The 25783-nt window shown below is 42.2% G+C and overlaps 1 protein-coding gene across 1 annotated transcript in view; it reads right to left on the bottom strand.

Moving 5' to 3' along the window:
- LOC133641709 (A disintegrin and metalloproteinase with thrombospondin motifs 20) overlaps positions 1–25783 on the bottom strand; it is a 409743-nt gene that overhangs the window by 360039 nt on the left and 23921 nt on the right. Inside the window, exon 3 of the mRNA XM_062035652.1 lies at positions 7225–7402. Within this exon, the coding sequence (XP_061891636.1) occupies positions 7225–7402 (178 nt within the window). The remainder of the gene's footprint in view (positions 1–7224; positions 7403–25783) is intronic.

Raw genomic sequence — 25783 nt, 5'->3', positions numbered from 1 at the left:
AGTGATTTCACCAGATTCTCTGAACCTTTTGATGACATTACGGACCGTAGATGGTGAAATCCCTAAATTCCTTGCAATATCTGGTTGAGAAATGTTGTTCTTAAACTGTTGGACAATTTGCCCACGCATTTGTTCACAAAGTGGTGACCCTCGCCCCATCCTTGTTTGTGAATGACTGAGCATTTCATGGAAGCTTCTTTTATACCCAATCATGGCACCCACCTGTTACCAATTAGCTTGTTCACCAGTGGGATGTTCCAAATAAGTGTTCGATGAGCATTCCTCAACTTTCTCCGTCTTTTTTGCCACTTGTGCCAGCTTTTTTGAAACATGTTGCAGGCATCAAATTCCAAATGAGCTAATATTTGCAAAAAATTAAGTTTTCCAGTTCCAACGTTACGTATCTTGTCTTTGCAGTCTAGTCAATTGAATATAGGTTGAAAAGGATTAGCAAATCATTGTATTCTGTTTTTATTTACCATTTACACAACGTTCCAACGTCACTGGTGTTGTGTTTTGTAAACATATCAATATGATCTTTAATGATTTGTGGAAACAACAAGTCCATAATTAAAAGCAGTCAGGCACATTAACCTGGAGGCTTTGGGATCACTCCCAAAAGTGAGAAAACCCCTCATTTCAGCATATGTCTGTTACTACTGTACAGTAGGGCTACGACAATTAATTACAATTGTCCTTCCCCTCTGCAGCATCGCGTGGACATCGGGGGCGGTACCTCTGGATTGGCAGATCGGGGTGGTGGTTCCTCTCTTTAAGAAGTGGAACCGGAGGGTGTGTTCCAACTATCGTGGGATCACACTCCTCAGCCTTCCCGGTGAGGTCTATTCAGGTGTACTGGAGAGGAGGCTACGCCGGATAGTCCAACCTCGGATTCAGGAGGAACAGTGTGGTTTTCGTCCTGGTCGTGGAACTGTGGATCAGCTCTATACTCTCGGCAGGGTCCTTGAGGGTGCATGGGAGTTTGCCCAACCTGGTTTCAAGAAATGTAATGCCGAGTGCATATCATTATGTCAAGATAATGGCACTAGCATTTACTTCATTTAAGAATATTTTTCAACATATTGAGCAAAAAGGTCTTTTTTTTTCTACCAAGAAAAGTGCACTTGTTATTAGTGAGAATATACTTATTTGAAGGTATTTTTAGGTTCATTGAGGTTAGCTAATTTTACTTGTTTTGGAAAGTCTTGACAAGACATTTTTTTGTTCTATTGGCAGATAATTTTGCGTGGTTCAAATACAATAAAATAAATGTTTTATTGTTTTTGAACACTCACTTTTTGCAGTGCAGTGCTTCTCAAATATTTTCCTGTTACTTCTTCCTGAGTAAGAAGAAACTATTTTGCACCCCCCCCCCCCCAACTCTCCACCGTGATTGTAAATAGTATCATTTGTCGATACAATTGTTCCAACTATACATCTGCATAACATTGTAAGCTTGTTGACATTAAAAGAAACAACAAAGCGGTCTTTCCTCGTCTCTCACCGTGGTTACATTGAAGCCAAGTGCCACATACGCTTCATCATATTCCGGTGCGACAATAAAAAGCATGTTCCCCAAGGTCACGGCACCCCCCCCCCCCCGGGGGGGTTCCGCCCCACTATTTGAGAAAGACTGCTATAGATTGACTGAAACATTGTCAAAACACAGCCATTATTGTCTAAAGCTGGCAATATATTTGGGTCTTGTCGACTGTCAAACATTGGGGTGGTAGCATTATGGTCTGGGGTTGCATGAGTGAGTTTTAAAGGCCTACTGCAGGGGTCGGCAACCCGCGGCTCCGGAGCCGCATGCGGCTCCTTGACCACTCTGATGCGGCTCAACTACATACATGCCGACCCCCCCGATTTTCCCAGGAGGTTTATGGATCTCAGTGTCTCTCCTAGATAACTCCCAGGGAAAAAATAATCCTATTTACACTCTAATTACTAAATAAAGGGCGTGCCCTAATTGCACTGCAGTAATTGTCCTCTATAGCATTTACATACAGCGTGCCAGTCCAGCCACATGTTGCATGTTGTTATTACTTGCACACACAGGAGACAGCAAAGCATACTTACTCATCAGCCACACAGCTTACACTGACGGTAGCCGTATCAAACAACTTTAACATTGTTACGTTACAAATATGCGCCACACTGTGAACCCACACCAAAAAAGAATGAAAAACACATTTCTGGAGAACATCCCACCGTAGCACAACATAAACACAACACAACCATTACCCAGAATCCCATGCAGCCCTAACTCTTCCGGTCTACATTATACACCCCCGCTACCACCAAATCCCCCCACACATCAACCCCCCCCCTCTCTGTGCGTTGGTTGAGCGGAAGAGTTAGGGCTGCATGGGATTCTGGGTATTGGTACCGTCAGTGTAAGATGTGTGGCTGCTGAGCTAGTACGCCTTGCTGTCACTTACGTGAACAAGCTGAAACTGCATTCTACATGTGGTCGAGCAGGTACACTTTTAGGGCAGACTGTAGAGGGCGCCAAATGCAGTGTCATCATGCTCTGATATTCGGGAGTCTCCCGGGAAAAATGAGAGGGTTGGCAAGTATGACGCTATCAAGCGCCATTCATTCAAAACTCGCGGGCTGCACTAACATCAAATTTCCACATTAAAGTGCGTGCCGGTGCGTGTGTCGGAGACCCCTGGTTAACATAGCACAAAGCATTTAAGCTTTTTATGCGGTGTTTTTCATTTTAAATTTTTTTTTGTGGCTCCCATTACTTTCTTTAATTTGTGAAACTTGCCAAAATGGCTCTTTGAGTGGTAAAGGTTGCCGACCCCTGGCCTACTGAAACCCACTACTACCGACCACGCAGTCTGATAGTTTATATATCAATGATGAAATCTTAACATTGCAACACATGCCAATACGGCCGGGTTAACTTATAAAGTGCAATTTTAAATTTCCTGAGGAACTTCCGGTTGAAAACGTCTATGTATGATGACGTTTGCGCGTGACGTCAATGGTTGAAACGGAAGTATTCGGACACATTGTATCTCAATACAAACAGCTCTGTTTTCATCGCAAAATTCCACAGTATTCTGGACATCTGTGTTGGTGAATCTTTTGCAATTTGTTTAATGAACAATGGAGACTGCAAAGAAGAAAGCTGTAGGTGGGATCGGTGTATTAGCGGATGGCTGCAGCAACACAACCAGAAGGACTTTGGTTTGGATAGCAGACGCGCTATCAGACGCTAGCCGCCGACCGCATCGATGGTCGGGTGAAGTCTTTCGTCGCGCCGTCGATCGCTGGAACGCAGGTGAGCACGGGTGTTGATGAGCAGATGAGGGCTGGCGTAGGTGGAGCGCTAATGTTTTTATCATAGCTCTGACGAGGTCCCGTAGCTAAGTTAGCTACAATGGTGTCGTTAGCAACAGCATTGCTAGGCTTCGACAGGCGGCACAGCATTAACCGTGTAGTTATAGGTCCAGTCAGGCCTGGCCCTAACCAATCTGGCGCCCTAGGCAAGATTTTAGGTGGCGCCCCCCCACATCGGCAGTGAAGTGTATATACTCACAAGAAACCGAATAGCTTTGTCTTTGACCTTTTTTTTACTTAAAGAAAGCTAATTAACATATTATATGAGAATGTTATGTTATGATTATCTTTAACCGAATCACAGCAGTGTTCAAATTAAAAAACAGCATTCCCTCTCATGTGATATTGCTTAATTAACATTAATGATGTGCACTTTAACAACTAGGCTTACAACTATACCTAATATATAAAGGGGTGGAAAAGTGACTATTACCTGCAGGGCAAACATTAGCTAACCAGAAGGCAATAACAATGTAAACAGAAAACACCTGCTTAAAAGATCTAATACAAATGTCCCTGAGGAATGTAAGGTGGGAGTACTGTAATTACCTAACGTTACATTATTATTTTCCATAACAATTTAGCCCCCTCCACAATATTAACCCGACGTTAAAACAGAACTAGCTATTTATTGATTAGCAATTGCCGAATCATGTAACATTAGCTTAATGCTAAAAAGCCAGGTTACTATCACATTCTGTAACAGACAAATAATTTCATGTAGGCTAACGTTACCTCCCTTTTACCTCTGTCTTTTTCTCGTTTCTCCTCCTCTTCTTTTCTATTTTTTCTTCCCTGGGCACCTGACAGTTTTGGCCGTTTTGACATCTTGTGTTGATTTTTTGATACGGTGACGTCCATAAAGAGTCATGATACGGGAAGGGAGGGGGCGCACCGTGTGGAGGGAGGGGGGAGCGTAATGTTGTAACAAATAATATTTCTATTAAATAGGCTTTACTTTGCATTTCAATTAACGTGGGATTATTTTTTGAATTTAGAAATAACAGTACCAACTTTTTTTTTCTTTTTTTTTTTTCTCCAACGTTTGTGGCACTGGCGTGGCGCCCCCTGATGGACGGCGCCCTTAGCATTTGCCTATACGGCCTATGCCACGGGCCGGCCCTGGGTCCAGTGTTTGGTTCGGTGTCTCCTGATAGTAGTATTGTTGATATTCTGTCTATCCTTCCAGTCAGGGGCTTATTTCTTTTGTTTCTATCTGCATTTAAGCACAATGCTATCACGTTAGCTCCGTAGCTAAAGTGCTTCACCGATGTATTGTCGTGGAGATAAAAGTCACTGTGAATGTCCATTGCGCGTTCTCGACTCTCATTTTCAAGAGGATATAGTATCCGAGGCGGTTTAAAATACAAATCCGTGATCCACAATAGAAAAAGGAGAAAGTGTGGAATCCAATGAGCCCTTGTACCTAAGTTAAAGGCCTACTGAAACCCACTACTACCGACCACGCAGTCTGATAGTTTATATATCAATGATGAAATCTTAACATTATAACACATGCCAATACGGCCGGGTTAACTTATAAAGTGACATTTTAAATTTGCCGCTAAACTTCCGGTTCGAAACGCCTCTGAGGATGACGTATGCGCGTGACGTAGACCGGCGAACACGGGTATGCCTTCCACATTGAAGCCAATACGAAAAAGCTCTGTTTTCATTTCATAATTCCACAGTATTCTGGACATCTGTGTTCGTGAATCTGTTGCAATCATGTTCATTGCATTATGGAGAAGGAAGCTGAGCAAGCAAAGAAGAAAGTTGTCGGTGCGAAATGGACGTATTTTTCGAACGTAGTCAGCAACAACAGTACACAGCCGGCGCTTCTTTGTTTACATTCCCGAAAGATGCAGTCAAGATGGAAGAACTCGGATAACAGAGACTCTAACCAGGAGGACTTTTGACTTCGATACACAGACGCCTGTAGAGAACTGGGACAACACAGACTCTTACCAGGATTACTTTGATTTGGATGACAAAGACGCAGACGTGCTACTGTGAGTATGCAGCTTTGGCTTCTAAACATTTGATCGCTTGACCGTATGTGCGCAACTTTTTTTTGCGTATGTACGTAACTTTTTTAAAATATATAAGCTTTATGAACCTTGGGTTAGGTGAACGGTCTTTTGGGCTGAGTGATTGTGTGTGTTGATCAGGTGTTTGAATTGTATTGGCGTGTTCTATGGAGCTAGGAGCTAGCATAGGAGCTAGGAGCTAGCGTAACAAACACGCAGGTGTTTTTATGCAGGATTAATTTGTGGCATATTAAATATAAGCCTGGTTGTGTTGTGGCTAATAGAGTATATATATGTCTTGTGTTTATTTACTGTTGTAGTCATTCCCAGCTGAATATCAGGTCACCCCCGGCTCTCACAGCATCTTCCCTATCTGAATAGCTTCAACTCCCCACTAGTCCTTCACTTGCACTTTACTCATCCACAAATCTTTCATCCTCGCTCAAATTAATGGGGAAATTGTCGCTTTCTCGGTCCGAATCTCTCTCACTTCATGCGGCCATCATTGTAAACAATAGGGAACTTTGCGTATATGTTCAACTGACTACGTCACGCTACTTCCGGTAGGGGCAAGCCTTTTTTTTATCAGATACCAAAAGTTGCAATCTTTATCGTCGTTGTTCTATACTAAATCCTTTCAGCAAAAATATGGCAATATCGCGAAATGATCAAGTATGACACATAGAATAGATCTGCTATCCCCGTTTAAATAAAAAAAATTCATTTCAGTAGGCCTTTAAGGTCAGAGCGAAAAAAGATACGTCCTGCACTGCACCCTAGTCCTTCACTCTCACGTTCCTCATCCACGAATCTTTCATCCTCGCTCAAATTAATGGGGTAATCGTCGCTTTCTCGGTCCGAATCGCTCTCGCTGCTGGTGTAAACAATGGGGAAATGTGAGGAGCCTTTCAACCTGCGACGTCATGCTACTTCCGGTACAGGCAAAGCTTTTTTTTATCAGCGACCAAAAGTTGCTATCTTTATCGTCGATGTTCTCTACTAAATCCTTTCAGCAAAAATATGGCCATATCGCGAAATGATCAAGTATGACACATCGAATGGATCTGCTATCCCCGTTTAAATAAAAAAAATGTCATTTCAGTAGGCCTTAATTCATTGAAAAATGTTCTCTAACCAACTGAACAACAATGTATGATTCTGACTTCTCATGCATTTGGAACCACTCTTCATCCTCCCCTATGGGGGAGGCTGCATTAAAAAGTGTCCTAAAGTAGAGGCCAGATAAAGCGAGAGACAGCGCGAGACGGAGACCCTCCACATGATTACCACACACAGACCGAGTGGCTGAAAAGCCAAAGCATATGAAGGAGGCATTGCTCGGGTTCGACAGGTCAGTCCGAGCTCTTTGAATCGCTCGGACACACAATGGCAGCCGCCGCCACCCGACAATGGCCCCGAGCTCAGACGACGAGCAAACGAAGCGGCTCGCACACGGAAGATTTATAGCGTCCCTTTGCAACAAAGGCCGCCCACTGAGCTCCTCCACAGAATGACACTGAAGGACCTCGGTCTCTGTGGACTCTGCGAGGACACCCCTCTCTTTAAGGGCTCTTCACCTCTCAGAGGCCTCAGCAATAAACATGAAAACATTTAGGCGGTGACACATCTTAAACTTAACTATCTACCACTGCCAAGCAACAAAACAGAGGACTGAAGCACTAAAATGAGATAATTCCAGATGCAAACCCCGCAATCAAGACTGAAATGGTGATTGATTTGGGTATAATTTGCATTTTACAGCTGGGTCATGTGGAGGTATGTATAAAAATCAGACAGTGGTTATACCACGGTGGTTAGTAGACAGTCTGCGGTCTGTTACCTGAGGCCGAACAAGGCTCGGGTTGGCTGACGACGCTCGTGCTTGAGATGTCGCGCCTCCTCTCGTGTCGGTAGACGAGGTGGGGTTTGTGGTGCTCGTCGTCGTCGTACTCCTCTCCCTCGGCGTTCAGGAGCGGCTCCAAAAAGTACTCGCCGTCTGGTGTCGTGAAAGTGCCGATCTAGGAAGGTTTTAGAAGTACAGTCATTGTTCATGTACATTGCATGTGTTTTTACACAAGAGTAAAATGCCATTTGAGGCACCCCCTATGGCAGAGGTGTCCAAAGTGCGGCCCGGGGGGGGGGGGGGGGGGGGCATTTGCGGCCCGCAGCTAATCGTTTACCGGCCCCCCACACATTCTGCAAAAATTGCAAAATTGATAGTTTTGCAAAAATAAAAAATAAACATTTTAAAGTGTTATGAGGTGAAATCTAACGAGAAAACGTTGCAATGTTGACACAAAACTGCCATGCAGGCTGTTTTTTTTTCTTTTGTCTTTGTTTATTTTTTTATTTTTTTGCCATTGCTCGAAAAAGAAAAAAAAAACACAAAAAATCTATGTTACAATGAATTATTACTTAAAAAATGTCACTTTAAAATGATTTAGGTGGAAAAAGTATTGCATATATTGTGTGGTTGCCATATAAAAACATCAAAGTTTTATTTGACAAAAGAGCATAAAACAAACAAAATAATATTTGAAACGTAAAATCGACAGATATATCTGAAGTTGATCTCGTAATTTAAGTGCAAAAAGTTAAAAAAAAACTAATACAAATGTATCACTTTATGAGTGGGAGACCTTTTGGATCCCAAATATATTTAGTGGGATTTTATTTAACTTTTCACTGTGATTACTCAAAAATATTAAAGAATTCAAATCAATGGTGTCCTGCATTATTGATCTTTAAAGGCTCTAATTACTAAATACTGCATATTTCAGTTTTACTATAAAAAACAAAGTTGTGTTTGACAGAAAAGGCATAAAACCTGTTTTTTTTTTACTTGATATCAACCTGAAGTTGATATAGAGATATACTGTAAAAAATAATAATAATAATTTGACTTATTTTTTACATTTTAATGACTGAGACCCTTGATCGGTCCCCGGGAGCCCTAAAGGTTAAAAAAAAAAACTCTATATATTTTGTTATGGTTTGAAAATGGAAAATATCAAAATGGCACCCGTATGCTTAAATTTTTCCGTGTGTGGCCCTCAGTGGAAAAAGTTTGGACACCCCTGCCCTATGGGTCCTGGATAGGGATGTCCGATAATATCGGACTACAGATATTATCGGCCGATAAATGCTTTAAAATATAATATCGGAAATGATCGGTGTCGGTTTCAAAAAGTAAAATGTATGACTTTTTAAATCGCCGCTGTGTACACGGACGTAGAGAGAAATACAGAGCGCCAATAACCCTTAAAGGCACTGCCTTTGCGTGCCGGTCCAATCACATAATATCTACGGCTTTTCACACACACAAGTGAATGCAAGGCATACTTGGTCAACAGCCATACAGGTCACACTGAGGGTGACCGTATAAACAACTTTAACACTGTTACAAATATGCGCCACACTGTGAACCCACACCAAACAAGAATGACAAACACATTTCGGGAGAACATCCGCACCGTAACACAACGTAAACACAACAGAACAAATACCCAGAACCCCATGCAGCACTAAGTCTTCCGGGACGCTACAATATACACCCCCGCTACCCCCTACCTCCCCCCCCCACCTCAACCTCCTCATGCTCTCTCAGGGAGAGCATGTCCCAAATTCCAAGCTGCTGTTTTGAGGCATGTTAAAAAAAATAATGCACTTTGTGACTTCAATAATAAATATGGTAGTGCCATGTTGGCATTTTTTTCCATAACTTGAGTTGATTTATTTTGGAAAACCTTGTTACATTGTTTAATGCATCCAGCAGGGCATCACAAAAAAATTAGGCATAATAATGTGTTAATTCCACGACTGTAAATGTCAGTATCGGTTGATATCGGGATCGGTAATTAAGAGTTGGACAATATCGGGATATCGGATATCGGCAAAAAAGCCATTATCGGACATGTCTAGTTCTGGTCCAAATTCTTTAGAGCGGTGTTTTTCAACTAGTGTGCCGTGAGATACAGTCTGGTGTGCCGTGGGAGATTATGTAATTTCACCTATTTGGGTTAAAAATATTTTTTGCAAACCAGTAACAATAATCTGCAAATGTGCCGTTGCTCAGTGTCTGTGCTGTCTAGAGCTCGGCAAAGTAACCATGTCATACTCTTCCACATCAGTAGGTGGCAGCAGGTAGCGAATTGCTTTGTAGATGTCGGGAACACGGTTTGTCGCGATCACAATATGCAGACGACAACGTGCAGGCATACTTGCCAACCCTCCCGATTTTCCCGGGAGACTCCCGAATTTCAGTGCCCCTCCCGAAAATCTCCCGGGGCAACCAATCTCCCGAATTTCTCCCGATTTCCACCCGGACAACAATATTGGGGGCGTGCCTTTAGCGTCCTCTCTCACCTGAAAAGGATATATATATAAATATATATATATATATATACAGTATATATTATATATGTCTCCCTTATCCATAGGTTTATCTATAACTTATAAAGTAGGCAGGCACGGAGCTATTTCTCAGCGTGTGTTTATTCCAGCTGGCACGTTAATACACTGACACACAGCATCCGGATTCCCATCATGCATTGCTTCAAAACTACGGCTGGAAGGGGAAGGGGTATGCTGCCTGCAAAAGTTGACGATTAGACTTCTCCATTGAACACGGTGGCCGAATGGATATACTCATTCATGAACGGATTATATATATATATATATATATATATATATATATATATATATATATATATATATATATATATATATATATATATATATATATATATATATATTTAAGAAATACTTGAAAATATATACACCCCCCGCTACACCCCCCACCTCAACACCCCCCATCCCCCATCTCCAGAATTTGAAGGTCTCAAGGTTGGCAAGTATGCGTGCAGGTAAAAACGTATCTAATGCTTAAACCAAAAATAAACATAAGGGGAGTGCCACTAAGAAAAAAGCATTGAAGGTTAGGGAATGTTATGCAAAACGAAACAAAAACTGAACTGGTTGTAAAGTAAACAAAAACAGAATGCTGGACGACAGCAAAGACTTACAGCGTGTGGAGCAGACAGCGTCCAGAAAGTACATCCGAACATGACAATCAACAATGTCCCCGCAAAGAAGGATAGCAACAACTTAAATAGCCTCGATTGCTAAAACAAAACAGGTGCGGGGAATAGCACTAAAGGAAGACATGAAACTTGTACTTCTACGATATAGAAAATGACTATATGGTGGTATTGGAGTATACGTTCTCACGCAGTTGCTTTTAGCTCAGTGGTTCTTAACCTGGGTTCGATCAAACCCTAGGGGTTCCGTGAGTCGGGCTCAGGGGTTCGGCGGAGGTCAAAACACACCCGACTCATCGTGTAAATACAACCTTCTCCTTATCGGCGTATTACGGATACGGCAACAGCTGACTGGTTTGCAGGTGTGTAATTTGTTATGAATTTATGTACTGTGTTGGTTTTGTTGTTTGAACAAGGTGATGTTCATTAACGGTTCATTTTGTGCACCAGTAAAAAAAAAACATGGAAACACTTTAGTATAGGGAACATATTCACCATTAATTAGTTGCTTATTAACATGCAAATTAGTAACATATTGGCTCCTACCTAGTCATTATTAAGTACTTAATAATGCCTTATTCGGCATTAGAGAGTTATAACCCTAACCCTCTTACCCTGACCCTAACCAAATAACTCTAAATTAAGTCTTTATTACTTAGAATATGTTCCCCATACTAAAGTGTTACCAAAAACATGTAACTTTGTCTTGAATTTGAAAAAAAAACATTTTATTTTTCACTAAAGAAGGGTTCGGTGAATGCGCATATGAAACTGGTGGGGTTCTGTACCTCCAACAAGGTTAAGAACCACTGTTTTAGCAGCAGGCATTACACTACAGGCTCTTCTCACTCTTTGTTGTCTCTCCTTCTCACAGAGACTTAAACAAGCGCACCTTCTTACATACGTCACATACGTATACGCCCTCGCGGAGCAGAGAGGTAGCAGCATGGGTAACGTTAGCTGTGGTGCGAGTGGTAATACGAGAGAAAGAAGGTGCAAATCTGGTAACAAATGAAGGAAGAATTAATTCCCAAGAAAAACAGCAGGGGGTCCATCGTCTGGCGGTGGTTTGGCTTCAAGCGGGAAGATGTCGAACAGACGACCGTAATTTGTCAAGTGTGGGGCAAAAGCGTTGCTACAAAAAGTAGCATTACTGCTAATATGTAGCATCATTTGAAAAGTCACCCGCTTGAGAATGAAGAGTGCTTGAAACTCCGCATGTCAACATCTCCGTTCGGTGCCACACCAACTAAATGCAGAGGCAACCATTTCCACATCAACACCGTATGAAAAAAATAGTCAACAACAGAAGGAGATAACGTCCGCAGGAACCTACCACATAGCGAAGGACACACACTATTTGATTTCCTATTATGCAGCTCATTTTTATTTGACACTTATTGAAATATCTTGTGTGACATCATGCACAAAAGTGCACTTTATTTGTTTTAAACTATTGTAGTGGCGTTCTGTACAAAAAGTGCACTTTAATTTAGTGTTGTTTTGATATGTCATCTTAGTGACATCATGCGCAAAAGTGCACTAATAGCTTGTTTTAAAATGTCTCTGTGTGTGTGTGTGTGTGTGTGTGTACGTTTGTATGTATGTATGGTGGAATCTGTGTGTAAGTATGTAGGTACATGTGTGTGTGTCGCTGCCCCGGTGTGCATTGCTGATCGCGGCACCAGGCCTGCAGAGATGCCATGGCATGCCGGCTGTGGGTGCGGGGCTGGGCCCTTATGGCTTTTTGCCGGATGGGGTGCCTGGTGGGTGGTGGGCAGGGGGGCCTGGACATGCGGGTATGGCTGCGGGGTTTGGTGGCGCTGGACACTGTTGGCAACCAGGCCTCATGTTTATTTTAATTTAATTTTATTTAAAGGGTTTATTTTATTTTATTTATTATTATTATTATTATTATTTTTATTTTTATTTTTATTTTTTATATTTTTTGTTTTTGTTTTTGTTTTGTTTTGGTGTATGTATGTGTGTGTATACGTGTGCATATGTATATGTATGTAGGTGTATATATGTGTGTGTGTGTGTGTGTGTGTGTGTGTGTATGTGTATATGCATGCATGTGTGTATGTATGTGTATATACATATATGTATGTATATGTGTATGTGTGTATGTATGTGTGTATGTATGTGTAGGTGTGTGTATGGGTGTGGATGTCCGGTGGATCGATTGGCCTGTATGTGGATGAGTTGGGGTAGGTGGGTTGGCGGCCTCTGTGGTAGCTGGGGGTGTGCGTTGTTGTGGTTTACGGGGTAGGTCGCTTTTTTTTTGTTTCAGGTTTCGGCGGCCGCGGGTGTTTGTACTGCGGACGGGCGGTGGTGGTGATGGTTGCTGTGGTACTGCCGGCGGTTGGCGTCGCTGTGTTGGGTTGGAGTGGTTGGGGGACTGTGGCTGGTATCTGTGCGCTTGTGGGGTTGTGGGGGCTGGCTGGCGTTGGCTTGCCGGCTGGTTTGGGGGCTGGCGTGCGGACGGGGTGCATTGACTTCTTCCCCAGTTGGGGGGCGCCATCCCCTGGCCGGAACTCGTATGGATACGTTGCTGTGTGGATGGCCGGGATGCGGTGTTTGCATTGGGCATGGGGCTGTGCAGTTTTTCTGCGTTTGGTTGCTGGTATGGGCTCTGCGGGGTTGGGTTGGGGCGGGCGGGGGCTGGCTTTGTTTGGCGGGGGGTGGGCCCGCGTGACGTCACGCTAAAGTGGTCTGGTGTGGGTCACGGGCCGTGGGGGGGGGGGGGGCGGCTTCCTGGCCGTAGTTCCTGGTTGTCGGCCGCATGGACTGGGGGGGATGTCCGGGCCCTCTACTCCTCCTACTTATAGCACACACAGTCACACAAATATGGGACTTTGGGGGATTGTCCTGCGGGGAGGCATGGCGGGGGGTTGAGGATGCCTCCTATGGGGCTCCGGTCCTCCTGTCTTGTCCCCTGCTCGTCCATCCCTCAATCTTAGCTGCATATTAGACACTTAGGATTTGGAGGGCTCGGCTTGGTTGGGACCCACCAAGACCTTGATGTCCCCCAATTTTAATCGCATTATTAGTTCCCACAAGCATACATATCTCACTCATGCTACAGTACACGCATCAATAGGGACTGGAGGTCGGCTGTAATGGCTGACCTCCTAATTTTAACTACACAGTAGACACTCTGGGGGCCTCGTACACATGCATGTGGGGGGGTTGGGGTTCGGCGCACCCCTCATTGCCTTGTCGGCCGGCGCGGATTCCGGGGACTGCGTTCTGGTGGCCTGCCAGGCTTTTATTAATTTTTTTTATGTGTATATATATATGTGTGTATGTATGTGTATATATATGTATATATATATATATATATATATATATATATATATATATATATATATATATATATATATATATATATATATATATATATATATATATATATATATATATATATATGTATGTATGTATGTGTATATGTGTGTATGTGTATATATATATGTATATATATATATTTATTTATTTATTTTTTATTTTATTTTTTTAAAAATAATTTTTATTATTTACTTACTTTATTTAATTTAATTATTTGTATTTGTTATTTTTAATTTAATTTGTATTTCATTTTATTATTATTATTATTTTTTTTTTTAAATTATTGTTATTTTTGTTTAATCTTATTATTTATTTGTGTGTGGCGTCGCGCGGGTCTCGCTTCCTGTTGGGTGGGGTCCGTGCCCGTGTGGCCCGACCTTGCGCTGTGGGGTCTCTGTTGGTAGCTCCAGACACGCAGTCCGGATGCAGTAGCCTGAGGCGCCGACCCCCACCCGACAGGCAGGCCCAGAACGTACCCCCAGAAATATACATACATATATATATACATACACATAAACATACACATACACATGTACACGCATACACATGCACATATATATACATACATACATACATACATACACACACACACATACATATACACAGTTTGTCAGCCCCGACAACCACCACGCGCGCGCTGCCACCAGTCACAACATCAGCCACCCCCCTGCACCAGACCCAGCAGCCACGGGCGCCCACACCACAAACAAACGGCAGCAGAAACAGCAGCCACAACACCCCCAGACAGCCAGCACCACCCAATCAAATCAAAGCGATCAAAAAAAAAAACCGCGACCGGCAACCACACGCCAACAGGATCACAGATACCAGCCAGCGCCAGCCCACCAGCAAGCCCAAACGCCAACACGCAAACAAGAGACACCAACACCCCCCCCCCCCCCCCCACCAAAAGACCCCACCACCCCAACCCAAACCCGCACAAACACACCACCGCCCAAACAACCGAGACACAGTATCCAGACCAGACACGGGCGCCGCGCCGCCACCACATCAAGTCGCCAGTGTTGACAAAATCCAAACAGGTGTATAAAATCAAGTACTTTGGCATGGAGACTGTTTCTACAAACATTTGTGAAAGAATGGGCCGCTCTCAGTGATTTCCAGCGTGGAACTGTCATAGGATGCTACCTGTGCAACAAATCCAGTCGTGAGATTTCCTCGCTCCTAAATATTCCAAAGGCAACTGTCTGCTTTATTATAAGAAAATGGAAGAGTTTGGGAACAACAGCAACTCAGCCACCAAGTGGTAGGCCACGTAAACTGACAGAGGGGTCAGCGGAGGCTGAAGCGCATAGTGCAAAGACTTTCTGCACAGTCAGTTGCTACAGAGCTCCAACTTCATGTGACCTTCCAATTAGCCCACGTACAGTACGCAGAGAGCTTCATGGAATGGGTTGCCATGGCCGAGCAGCTGCGTCTAAGCCATACATCACCAAGTCAATGCAAAGCGTGGGATGCAGTGGTGTAAAGCACGTCGCCACTGGACTCTAGAGCAGGGGTGGGCAATTAATTTTTACCGGGGGCCGCATGAGCTACCCGAGCACTGCTGGAGGGCCACATCGACAATATTTCAATTAAATTTTGTTCAATATTATTTTTGATGTATACCGTAAGATAAATAATAATAATAATAATAATAATTAATAATAATAGTAATACTTCAACATAGTGTGTGTAACAGCATTCCATGACTAATATATATAAATTAACATTAATAATAAATGACAGTAAAATAAGCACACGTATGACTGAGGAGTCATAGCGTAACTTTGTGTGGTGTTTGAGTTGTCCGACTTTTTGTGTACCAGTGGTTTAGTGCTATGCGTGTTGGTGACAGATGACAAGTTGGTTTTGGCCTGGTTTGTACGGCAGAAAATGACTAGTTTTTCGAGATAGAATTGTTTTACTCATGTTTTTGGTGTGGTTATGTCCGAATATAAACAGTTTTGCTCAATAAGGTAATCGATATAATTCCTGTCCTCGAAGCATCTCGATAGACGTTACAATAATTGAATGGTGTTCAATTGAACGTGTTGTAAACGGTGTTGACGAACACCGTTAGGGCCGTTTGTTGTCACTGTCACTCAAAGTTGCATTGCAAAATTCCATAGAATAAATATGTTTATTTTGTTTAGAATTCAGATGGGATTTGATTTGGTGCGCGGCATATACTTGCTGCGCGCAGCGGACGCTTGAGCAGTGCGCAATTGCGCAGGCACGCACCTTAGAGGGAACGTTGCTTTGCAGTCCATGTCTTGTTGAAAACACGACATTCGTCATCAACTTTTCTCTTTTTAGCGTCTCGGGTGTAAACCGTGCATCACTTGTCGCTGCATGTGCACCTTCACTCGCAGGTTACACACGGACACACGCCCTTAAATAATACTTTTCAAAATAAAAAGCAGCACAGTTGTATTGCGCGCAGGACATAGATGTTTTTCAACTTTATTTTGTAATTGCAGCTGTTCACATTCACTCACAATCACGCACACGCATACGTCCACACGGAAGTAATACAAATAACGATTTTCAAAACAAAAGCAGCACCGTTGTATTGCACACTCGACATAGATACTTTTTAAAATTTATTTGTAATTTATAATTGGCCTCACGCGGGCCGGACAGGGACGCACAAAGGGGCCGGATGCGGCCCGCGGGCCGCAGAATGCCCAGGTCTGCTCTAGAGCCTTCTCTGGACTGATGAATCACACTTTTCCATCTGGCAATCTGATGGACCAGTCTGGGTTTGGAGGTTGCCAGGAGAACGCTACATTTTGGACTGCATTGTGCCGAGTGTGAAATTGGGTGGAGGTGGAATTGTGGTGTGGGGTTGTTTTTCCAGGAGTTGGGCTTGGCCCCTTAGTCCCAGTGAAAGTGACTTTGAATGCTCCAGGATACCAAAACATGTTGGACAATTCCATGCTCCCAACCTTGTGGGAACAGTCCTCTTCCAACATGACTGTGCACCAGTGCACAAAGCAAGGTCCATAAAGACATGGATGACAGAGTCTGGTGTGGATGAACTTGACTGGCCTGCACAGAGTCCTAACAGAACACCTTTGGGATGAATTAGAACGGAGACTGAGAGCCAGGCCTTCTCGACCAACATCAGTGTGTGACCTCACCAATGCGCTTCTGGAAGAATGGTCGAAAATCCCTAAAAAACACAATCCGCGACCTTGTGGACAGCCTTCCCAGAGGAGTTGAAGCTGTAATAGCTGCAAAAGGTGGACCGACATCATATTGAACACTATGGGCTAGGAATGGGATGGCACTTCAAGGTCATATGTGAGTCAAGGGAGGTGGCCAAATACTTTTGGCAATATAGTGTAGAAGTGGACATGCTGACTCAGAAAAGTCTTAGTAAGCAGTCCAACACGTGTTCTGAGTGTAAAAGTGGGAGGGAGTGACATCATCATACATGGACAAAGGAATGCTAATATTGATTTGGCAAAGCTCCTTAGCTCACTCAGCCGTAAGGAACAACGCTTGTATGGTCAGATCATGCGCACGCTTAAACAGGATAGCGCACAATGGAATGTTTCCTTAGCAACGTTATTCCGTGAAGCCGTCCCGGGAAGTGACGGGCACTTAGCCGGAGGATATATGGAAAACGTGCCTTTGTGTATCTTTCCAACGTGTTGTCTTTCTTTTTTAAAAGGGTGAAGGATTAGCAGGGGTTGACAGGGATCCTCGAAAGCACCGCGTGCCTCTGGTGGTGCATGTGTTCATCGGTGAAGCTTGTGAATACATGACGTGGAATGGAAACCAGCTGGATGTCACCGTGCGGGTGAAATATCAGGAAAGATTGCACGGACAACACATGAGGCAGAATTCTCTCGAATAGGGAAATGGAGCAGTCGCAAGAATTTAGCAAAAAAATTCTAAATAAATCATACATAATGTTAGACCAGGGGTGTCAAACTCATTTTAGATCGGGGGCCACATGGAGAAAAATCTACACCCAAATGGGCCGGACTAGTAAAATCACGGCACAATAACTTAAAAATAAAGACAACTTCAGATTGTTTTCTTTGTTAGAAAATAGTTCTGAAATTAGAGATGTCCGATAATATCGGCCGATAAATGCTTTAAAATGTAATATCGGAAATTATCGGTATCGGTTTCAAAAAGTAAAATTTATGACTTTTTAAAACGCCGGAGTGGTACACGGGCGTAGGGAGAAGTACAGAGCGCCAATAAGCCTTAAAGGCACTGCCTTTGCATGCCGGCCCAATCTCATAATACCTACGGCTTTCACACACACAAGTGAATGAAATACATACTTGGTCAACAGCCATACAGGTCACACTGAGGGTGACCGTATAAACAACTTTAACACTGTTACAAATATGCGCCACACTGTGAACCCACACCAAGCAAGAATGACAAACACATTTCGGGAGAACATCCGCACCGTAACACAACATAAACACAACAGAACAAATACCCAGAACCCCTTGCAGCACTAACTCTTCCGGGACGCTACAATATACACCCCCCGCCCCCCCACCTCAACCCCGCCCACCTCAACCTCCTCATGCTCTCTCAGGGAGAGCATGTCCCAAATTCCAAGCTGCTGTTTTGTGGCATGTTAAAAAAAATAATGCACTTTGTGACTTCAATAATAAATATGGCAGTGCCATGTTGGCATTTTTTTCCATAACTTGAGATGATTTATTTTGGAAAACCTTGTTACATTGTTTAATGCATCCAGTGGGGCATCACAACAAAATTAGGCATAATAATGTGTTAATTCCACGACTATATATATCGGTATCGGTTGATATCGGAATCGATAATTAAAGAGTTGGACAATATTGGAATATCGGATATCGGCAGAAAAGCCATTATCGGACATCTCTATCTGAAAATGTACAAATCATAATGTTGTTGGGATTTTTTTACACTTACATGTTGCAGTTAATAGTATTCTATCTATTTGTCGTTATTTATATTTTCTGAATAAATTATGTGATAATGTTCATCAGTCAACTCATTGGTGTTAATTTTCAATCTATCAAGATAAAAAAATTATATCAAAATCAAATTACAGGATGTTATTTATGTAGTTTGCTCATTTTTCTCGACTGACATGTACTAACTGTACTAACATGTGGTTTATTTTGTACATATGAAGCATCATCTACAAAGATACAAAGAATTGCTATTGCGACAGCTGTTTCATTAAAAAATTTCAGGTTAATTTTTATACTTAGCAAACTCATCCCGCGGGCCGGACAAAACCTGTTTGTGGGCCTGATCCGGCCCTCGGGCCGTACGTTTGACACCCCTGTGTTAGACAGTAAACAAAGTTTTACAGCTAGACGGACATATTTTGCCAAATAGGCAGTAGGATTGTACGGTATACCGGTATTAGTATAGTACCGCGATACTAATGAATCATATTCGGTACTGAAAAGTACCGGTCCGCCACACCCCCCCCCCAACCCCCACCCCCGTCGTGTCATTGCTGGTTTTACGAGCTCTCAGTCTCCGTTCTAATTCATCCCAAAGGTGTTCTATCGGGTTCAGGTCAGGACTCTGTGCAGGCCAGTCAAGTTCATCCACACCAGACTGTCATCCATGTCTTTATGGACCTTGCTTTGCGCACTGGTGCACAGTGGTGCTGGAAGAGGACGGGGCCCGCTCCAAACTGTTCCCACAAGCTTGGGAGCATGGAATTGTCCAAAATGTTTTGGTATCCTGGAGCATTCAAAGTTCCTTTCACTGGAACTAAGGGGCCAAGTCCAACTCCTGAAAAACAACCCCACACCATAATTCCTCCTCCACCAAATTTCACACTCGGCACAATGCAGTCCAAAATGTAGCGTTCTCCTGGCAACCTCCAAACCCAGACTCGTCCAATAGATTGCCAGATGGAAAAGCGTGACTCATCACTCCAGGAGAAGGCGTCACCACTGCTCTAGAGTCCAGTGGCGACGTGCTTTACACCACTGCATCCCACGCTTTGCATTGGACTTGGGGATGTATGGCTTAGATGCAGCTGCCCGGCCATGGAAACCCATTCCATGAAGGTCTCTGCGTACTGTACGTGGGCTAATTGGAAGGTCACATGAATTATGGAGCTCTGTAGCAACTGACTGTGCAGAAAGTCTTTGCACTATGCGCTTCAGCATCCGCTGACCCCTCTGTCAGTTTACGTGGCCTACCACTTGGTGGCTGAGTTGCTGTTGTTCCCAAACTTACATTTTCTTATAATAAAGCCGACAGTTGACTTTGGAATATTTAGGAGCGAGGAAATTTCACGACTGGATTTGTTGCACAGGTGGCATCCTATGACAGTTCCACGCTGGAAATCACTGAGAGCGGCCCATTCTTTCACAAATGTTTGTAGAAACAGTCTCCATGCCTAAGTACTTGATTTTATACACCTGTGGCCGGGCCAAGTGATTAGGACACCGGATTGTCATCATTTGGATGTGTGGCCAAATACTTTTGGCAACATAGTGTATATCTGTGTCATTGTATCATGTTTTTACTTGGAAAGAAATAGAATACAAATGCTTACCAACATGTGAGTTGTGCACTTGTGAGATACATTGTGAGATACATAGAATAGTCCTGACTAAATTCTAAAGTAGGGATGTAACGGCAATCGGTAATAATAATAACCGCGGTAAAACTCTCGACAGTTAGTGTTACCATTTTAAATCAAAATGATCGAAAAACCGTGATTGATCGCCACACTTTGATGACCTCACGGACACACTGGCGCCAGCTCGCTAGTTTATATGCTAACATGAATACAAGAGACGTTAACTACCTTCCCTATTAACCCTTGTGTAATGTTCATATTGTTGTTACTCAGCCAGCGTTTGTGGGTCTGATGGACCCGTTGCATTTTGTGGCTTTTAATGCCTCACAATCAAACACTTTTATGTTAAAATACTGAACAGATGTTTACCTTATCCCAATGAACATCTGTTCAGTATTTTAACATAAAAGTGTTTGATTGTGAGGCATTAAAAGCCACAAAATGCAACGGGTCCATCAGACCCACAAACGCTGGCTGAGTAACAACAATATGAACATTGCATGGACATTTCTCTGCCAGTTTCTGCATCCCACAGGATTCTTCTCTTGTGTTTCTGCACCTGCGGTTCCCACACAAGGTTGCAACATTGTTTGTCAACACTGTCTGCTCTCATTTTCTCGCACATTTGACCCTCTGATGTTCTGTGTACCTACACTCTGTCCTCCTCCTGTCTAGGCCTGCTGTGTGTGCATGTGTGCGTGTGTGTGTGTGTGTGTGTGTGTCTACCCTTCTTGAGACATCAACAAGGAAAAGTACCTTCCATATGAGGAGGTGTGAACAAGTGATGACATAAATCATGGTCCCAATACGGAAAACCATTGCATCTAATAGAGAATGTCTCATTTTCACCCCTGGTGGTGAAATGTATCAAAATTAGGGTGGTCCCAAAAAGCAAAGATTTTTCAAATTGACTGTGTGTCGGTTTCAAAAGTGCTCCCCCTCTGGTCAACATATGAAATAACAAGTGTGTGTAAAAATTTGAAATGCTCCCCCTCTGGCCAACATATGTAATAACAAGTGTGTGTAAGAAATTGAAATATGTCCCCTTTGGCCAAAGTTTATTTTAAAAAAAAAATATATATATATGTATATAGAGACATACTGTAATAACTTGAAGTAATTGAAGATTAAAAACCAATTACTAACAAAAAATTCAAAACAAAAACCAACCAAAAACTAAAAACTTACCTTTTGTATATTTGCATAGTATGTATATATAATTAATGTTGTAAATACACATCTTTATATATCTAGAAAGGGTGGTCCTAAAGAGGTAGGCATTTTTCACATGTCTCAAGAAGGTAAGAAATACAAAAATGTGTGTGTGTGTGTGTGTGTGTGTGTGCGGTACACAGAACATCAATTTCCACACTTCTATTAGCCCCGGGTACAGTGGACCCGGACATCTTATATGTAATAGAAATGTATAGGGGGTGGGGGGGTGTATGGTGTGTGGTCATTAAATATGTATTCCGATATATGTTCTTCACAGAAAATGAGCCAAAGCTAGTGAGTCTCAGTTTGAAAAAATAATGAATTGTATCATTTCTCTTTGAATAATAATCGAAAACGGGTCCCACAGACCCGAACACCACACAAGAGTTAAGAAACAACATACCCCAAGCATAAGAAACACAAAACACAGATAATAATGGGCTTTTTAACAGTGGGTCTATTTACTTTAGTTATTTAGAAAAACATCTAAAGATTTCACTGTGTAGTACTTCTTTTCCCGGGCGCGGCTACGCTGCTGCCCACTGCTCCCCTCACCTCCCAGGGGGTGATCAAGGGGATGGGTCAAATGCAGAGGACAAATTTCACCACACCTAGTGTGTGCGTGACAATCATTGGTACTTTAACTTTGAGCACATTCAGCGATACTGCAATAATAATAACATGATCATTTTTGTAGCAATAACCGTGATGGGAAACGTGCATGTCTTTACATCCATGTTCCCTTGTTTCAAACTCGAGGCCCGACACGCCATTTAATGTGGCCCGCGAAAGCCTGGAAATAATGTGCACTGCAAAAAGTCAAGTGTTCAAAAACAAGAAAGAAAAACATTTTTTGGAGTATTTTACTTGAACAAAGCAAAATTATCTGCCAATAGAACAAGAAAATTTGGCTTGTCAAGACTTTCCAAAACAAGTCAAAATTGCTAACCTCAATGAACCGAAAAAGTGTACTTAGTGAGAATATACTTATTTTAAGGTATTATTGGGTTCATTTAAGTCATCGAATTGTACTTGTTTTGGAAAGTCTTGAAAAGCCAAATTTCTTGTTCTATTGGCAGATAATTTAGCTTAGTTCAAATAAATGATCCCTAATTTTTGTATTTGTTTTTCTTGTTTTTGAACACTGACTTTTTGCAGTGTAGCATTTTCTTGTTCTCTGTAACAGAACAGTGAATAAGTAAATAATAAATGAATAATATACCATAGTAAGTAAACAAATAATACATCATCTTAATCTCAAAAGAAAAAAAAAGGGTTCAAGATGTTCAGCATTCTTGTTCTGTGTACTTTGTGAACATTTGTACTTTGAACAGTCATATTGGTGCTATGTTTGATTTCTTTGGTTAATCCATTCCATAATTTAATTCCACATACTGATATGCTAAAGGTTTTAAGTGTTGTACGAGCATACAAATGTTTTAAATTAGATTTTCCTTTAAGGTTATATTTCTCCTCTTTTGTTGAGAAGAACTGTTGTATATTCATGGGTAGCAGGTTATAGTTTGCTTTGTGTACAATTTGAATTGTTGACAAAGTCACTATATCATTGAATTTCAATATGTGTGATTCAATAAATAAAGGATTTATGTTCTCTATATCCAACATTATGTACTTTAATGTCTTATTCGAACTGATCTGATAACATAATGAGGCAAGTACACTGCAAAAACTGAAATCTAAGTAAGATGAAATATCTCAAATAAGGGTGATATTTGCTTATTTTCTGTCTAATAAGATAATTCTTCTCACTAAGCAGATTTTATGTTAGAGGGTTTTACTTGTTTAAGGGTTTTGGTCCTAAATGATTTCAGTAAGATATTACAGCTTGTTGCTGAGATGTTATGACCTATATTGAGTAAAACATGCAAAAGTCCCAAAATTTTCAAAATACCTACCCAGGTTCGAGTCCCACATTGAGTACCCGGGTGTGATTTTTGAACATTTTCTCACTTTTCTCTCCGCCTTCCTGTGGGACTTTGCTGGGTGCGTTTTTGACAAATTGGACATCCCGGCCGGGGGCGGGACTTGTGGGACTCGAACCTGGGTATTTTGAACATTTTTGGGACTTTTACCGACTTTTCCAACTTTTATCCGGGGGCCTCGTGGGACTCGGCTGGGTGTGTTATGGACATTTTGGGCATCCCGGGACTTGCGCGGCCGGGGATGGGACTTGTGGGACTCGAACCTGGGTAGGTATTTTGAACATTTTTTGGGAATTTTGCCGACTTTTCCAACTTTTATCCGGGGGGCTCGTTGGACTCGGCTGGCTGTGTTATGAACATTTTAGGCAGCCCGGGACTTGGGCGGCCATACATAAGATTTTATGTTAGAGTGTTTTACTTGTTTTAAGGGTTTTGGTCCTAAATGATTTCAGTAAGATATTACAGCTTGTTGCTGAGATGTTATGACCTATATTTAGTAAAACATGCAAAAGTCCCAAAAATGTTCAAAATACCTACCCAGGTTCGAGTCCCACATTGAGTACCCGGGTGTGATTTTTGAACATTTTCTCACTTTTCTCTCCGCCTTCCTGTGGGACTTTGCTGGGTGCGTTTTTGACAAATTGGACATCCCAGCCGGCGGCGGGACTTGCGCGGCCGGGGGCGGGACTTGTGGGACTCGAACCTGGGTATTTTGAACATTTTTGGGACTTTTGCCGACTTTTCCAACTTTTATCCGGGGGCCTCGTGGGACTCAGCTGGGTGTGTTATGGACATTTTGGGCATCCCGGGACTTGCGCGGCCGGGGATGGGACTTGTGGGACTCGAACCTGGGTAGGTATTTTGAACATTTTTGGGAATTTTGCCGACTTTTCCAACTTTTATCCGGGGGGCTCGTTGGACTCTGCTGGCTGTGTTATGAACATTTTAGGCAGCCCGGGACTTGGGCGGCCGTACATAAGATTTTATGTTAGAGTGTTTTACTTGTTTTAAGGGTTTTGGTGCTAAATGATCTCAGTAAGATATTACAGCTTGTTGCTGAGATTTGATGACCTATATTGAGTAAAACATGCTTGAAACCAGAATATCAACTGTTGCAAAGCTGTGTCATCAACACTCACAAGTATAAAACTGCTTTTTTAAAGTAATCATTTCTTATTTCAAGCATGAAAAAAAAAATCATGACTTTGACACAATTGTGTCTCATAATTAAAACAATGACAGCCAAATGGACTTTGCTGTTTTATTTTCAATGAAACAATAGAAAATACGTACTCATATAGTAGTACAGTTGTTATTAGTGACAATATACTTATTTAAGGTATTTTTGGGTTCATTGAGGTTATCTAATTTTACTTGTTTTGGAAAGTCTTGACAAGCCAAATGTTCTTGTTCTATTGGCAGATAATTTTGCTTAGTTCAAATAAAATACCCTTCATTTTTGTATTTTTTTTCTTGTTTTTGAACACCGACTTTTTGCAGTGCATACTTTGACATTCTTACATTCACTGTTACAAGCGGCCCTCTGAGGGCAACCATGACTGCGATGTGGCCCTCAATGAAAACAAGTTCGACACCCCTGCCGTATTCTATAGCAATTATTAATTAGATCCATATGCAGTATGAAACCAAAGTGCAACATGTTTAAGTTTAGGCTGCAAGAAGAGTGAAACTTACTTGAATGAAAATCCGTCACTTTAAGCATGTTGACATTTTCAGATAATCAATGAATCTCCCCAAAAGTCAACATCAGCAATCCCGGTGAGTGGAAAAGCCTTAACTTGTTTGCCTCGCTGACTGTAATAATAACAAACATCACTTTGCGTTTTTAAAAATCGAGCTTTGCTGCACTCATTCTTGACCTTGTAACAGTTGTCAGGACCAGCAAGTGAAAGTTATATCAGCTTCCGTTCCATCAAAAGCCCTTATTGGGGAATACTTTAAGGGTTAGTGTGCTCGGTGGGCTTGCAACTTTTCTGTTGGAGGTCCCAATTCATTCAGTGACAATTTAGAATCATTTCTTTAAGACTGTAAGATGTGTAATACGGTATAAAACAAGAAGTAATGAAGATATCTAACAAACATTTCTAGTTTGACAGAATTAAGGTTTCACTCAAATCTAGATTTGTATTGAGTTCAGAGAAACCTCAAAAGTCAAATTATTTTACTTAGAGATGTCCGATAATGGCTTTTTTGCCGATATCCCGATATTGTCCAACTCTTAATTACCGATTCCGATATCAACCGATACCGACA

Source organism: Entelurus aequoreus, linkage group LG24, assembly GCF_033978785.1.
Source record: "Entelurus aequoreus isolate RoL-2023_Sb linkage group LG24, RoL_Eaeq_v1.1, whole genome shotgun sequence".
Taxonomy (NCBI): Eukaryota; Metazoa; Chordata; class Actinopteri; order Syngnathiformes; family Syngnathidae; genus Entelurus; species Entelurus aequoreus.
Note: the sequence above shows the minus strand (reverse complement) of the source record. Positions and strands in the feature narration are given on the sequence as shown.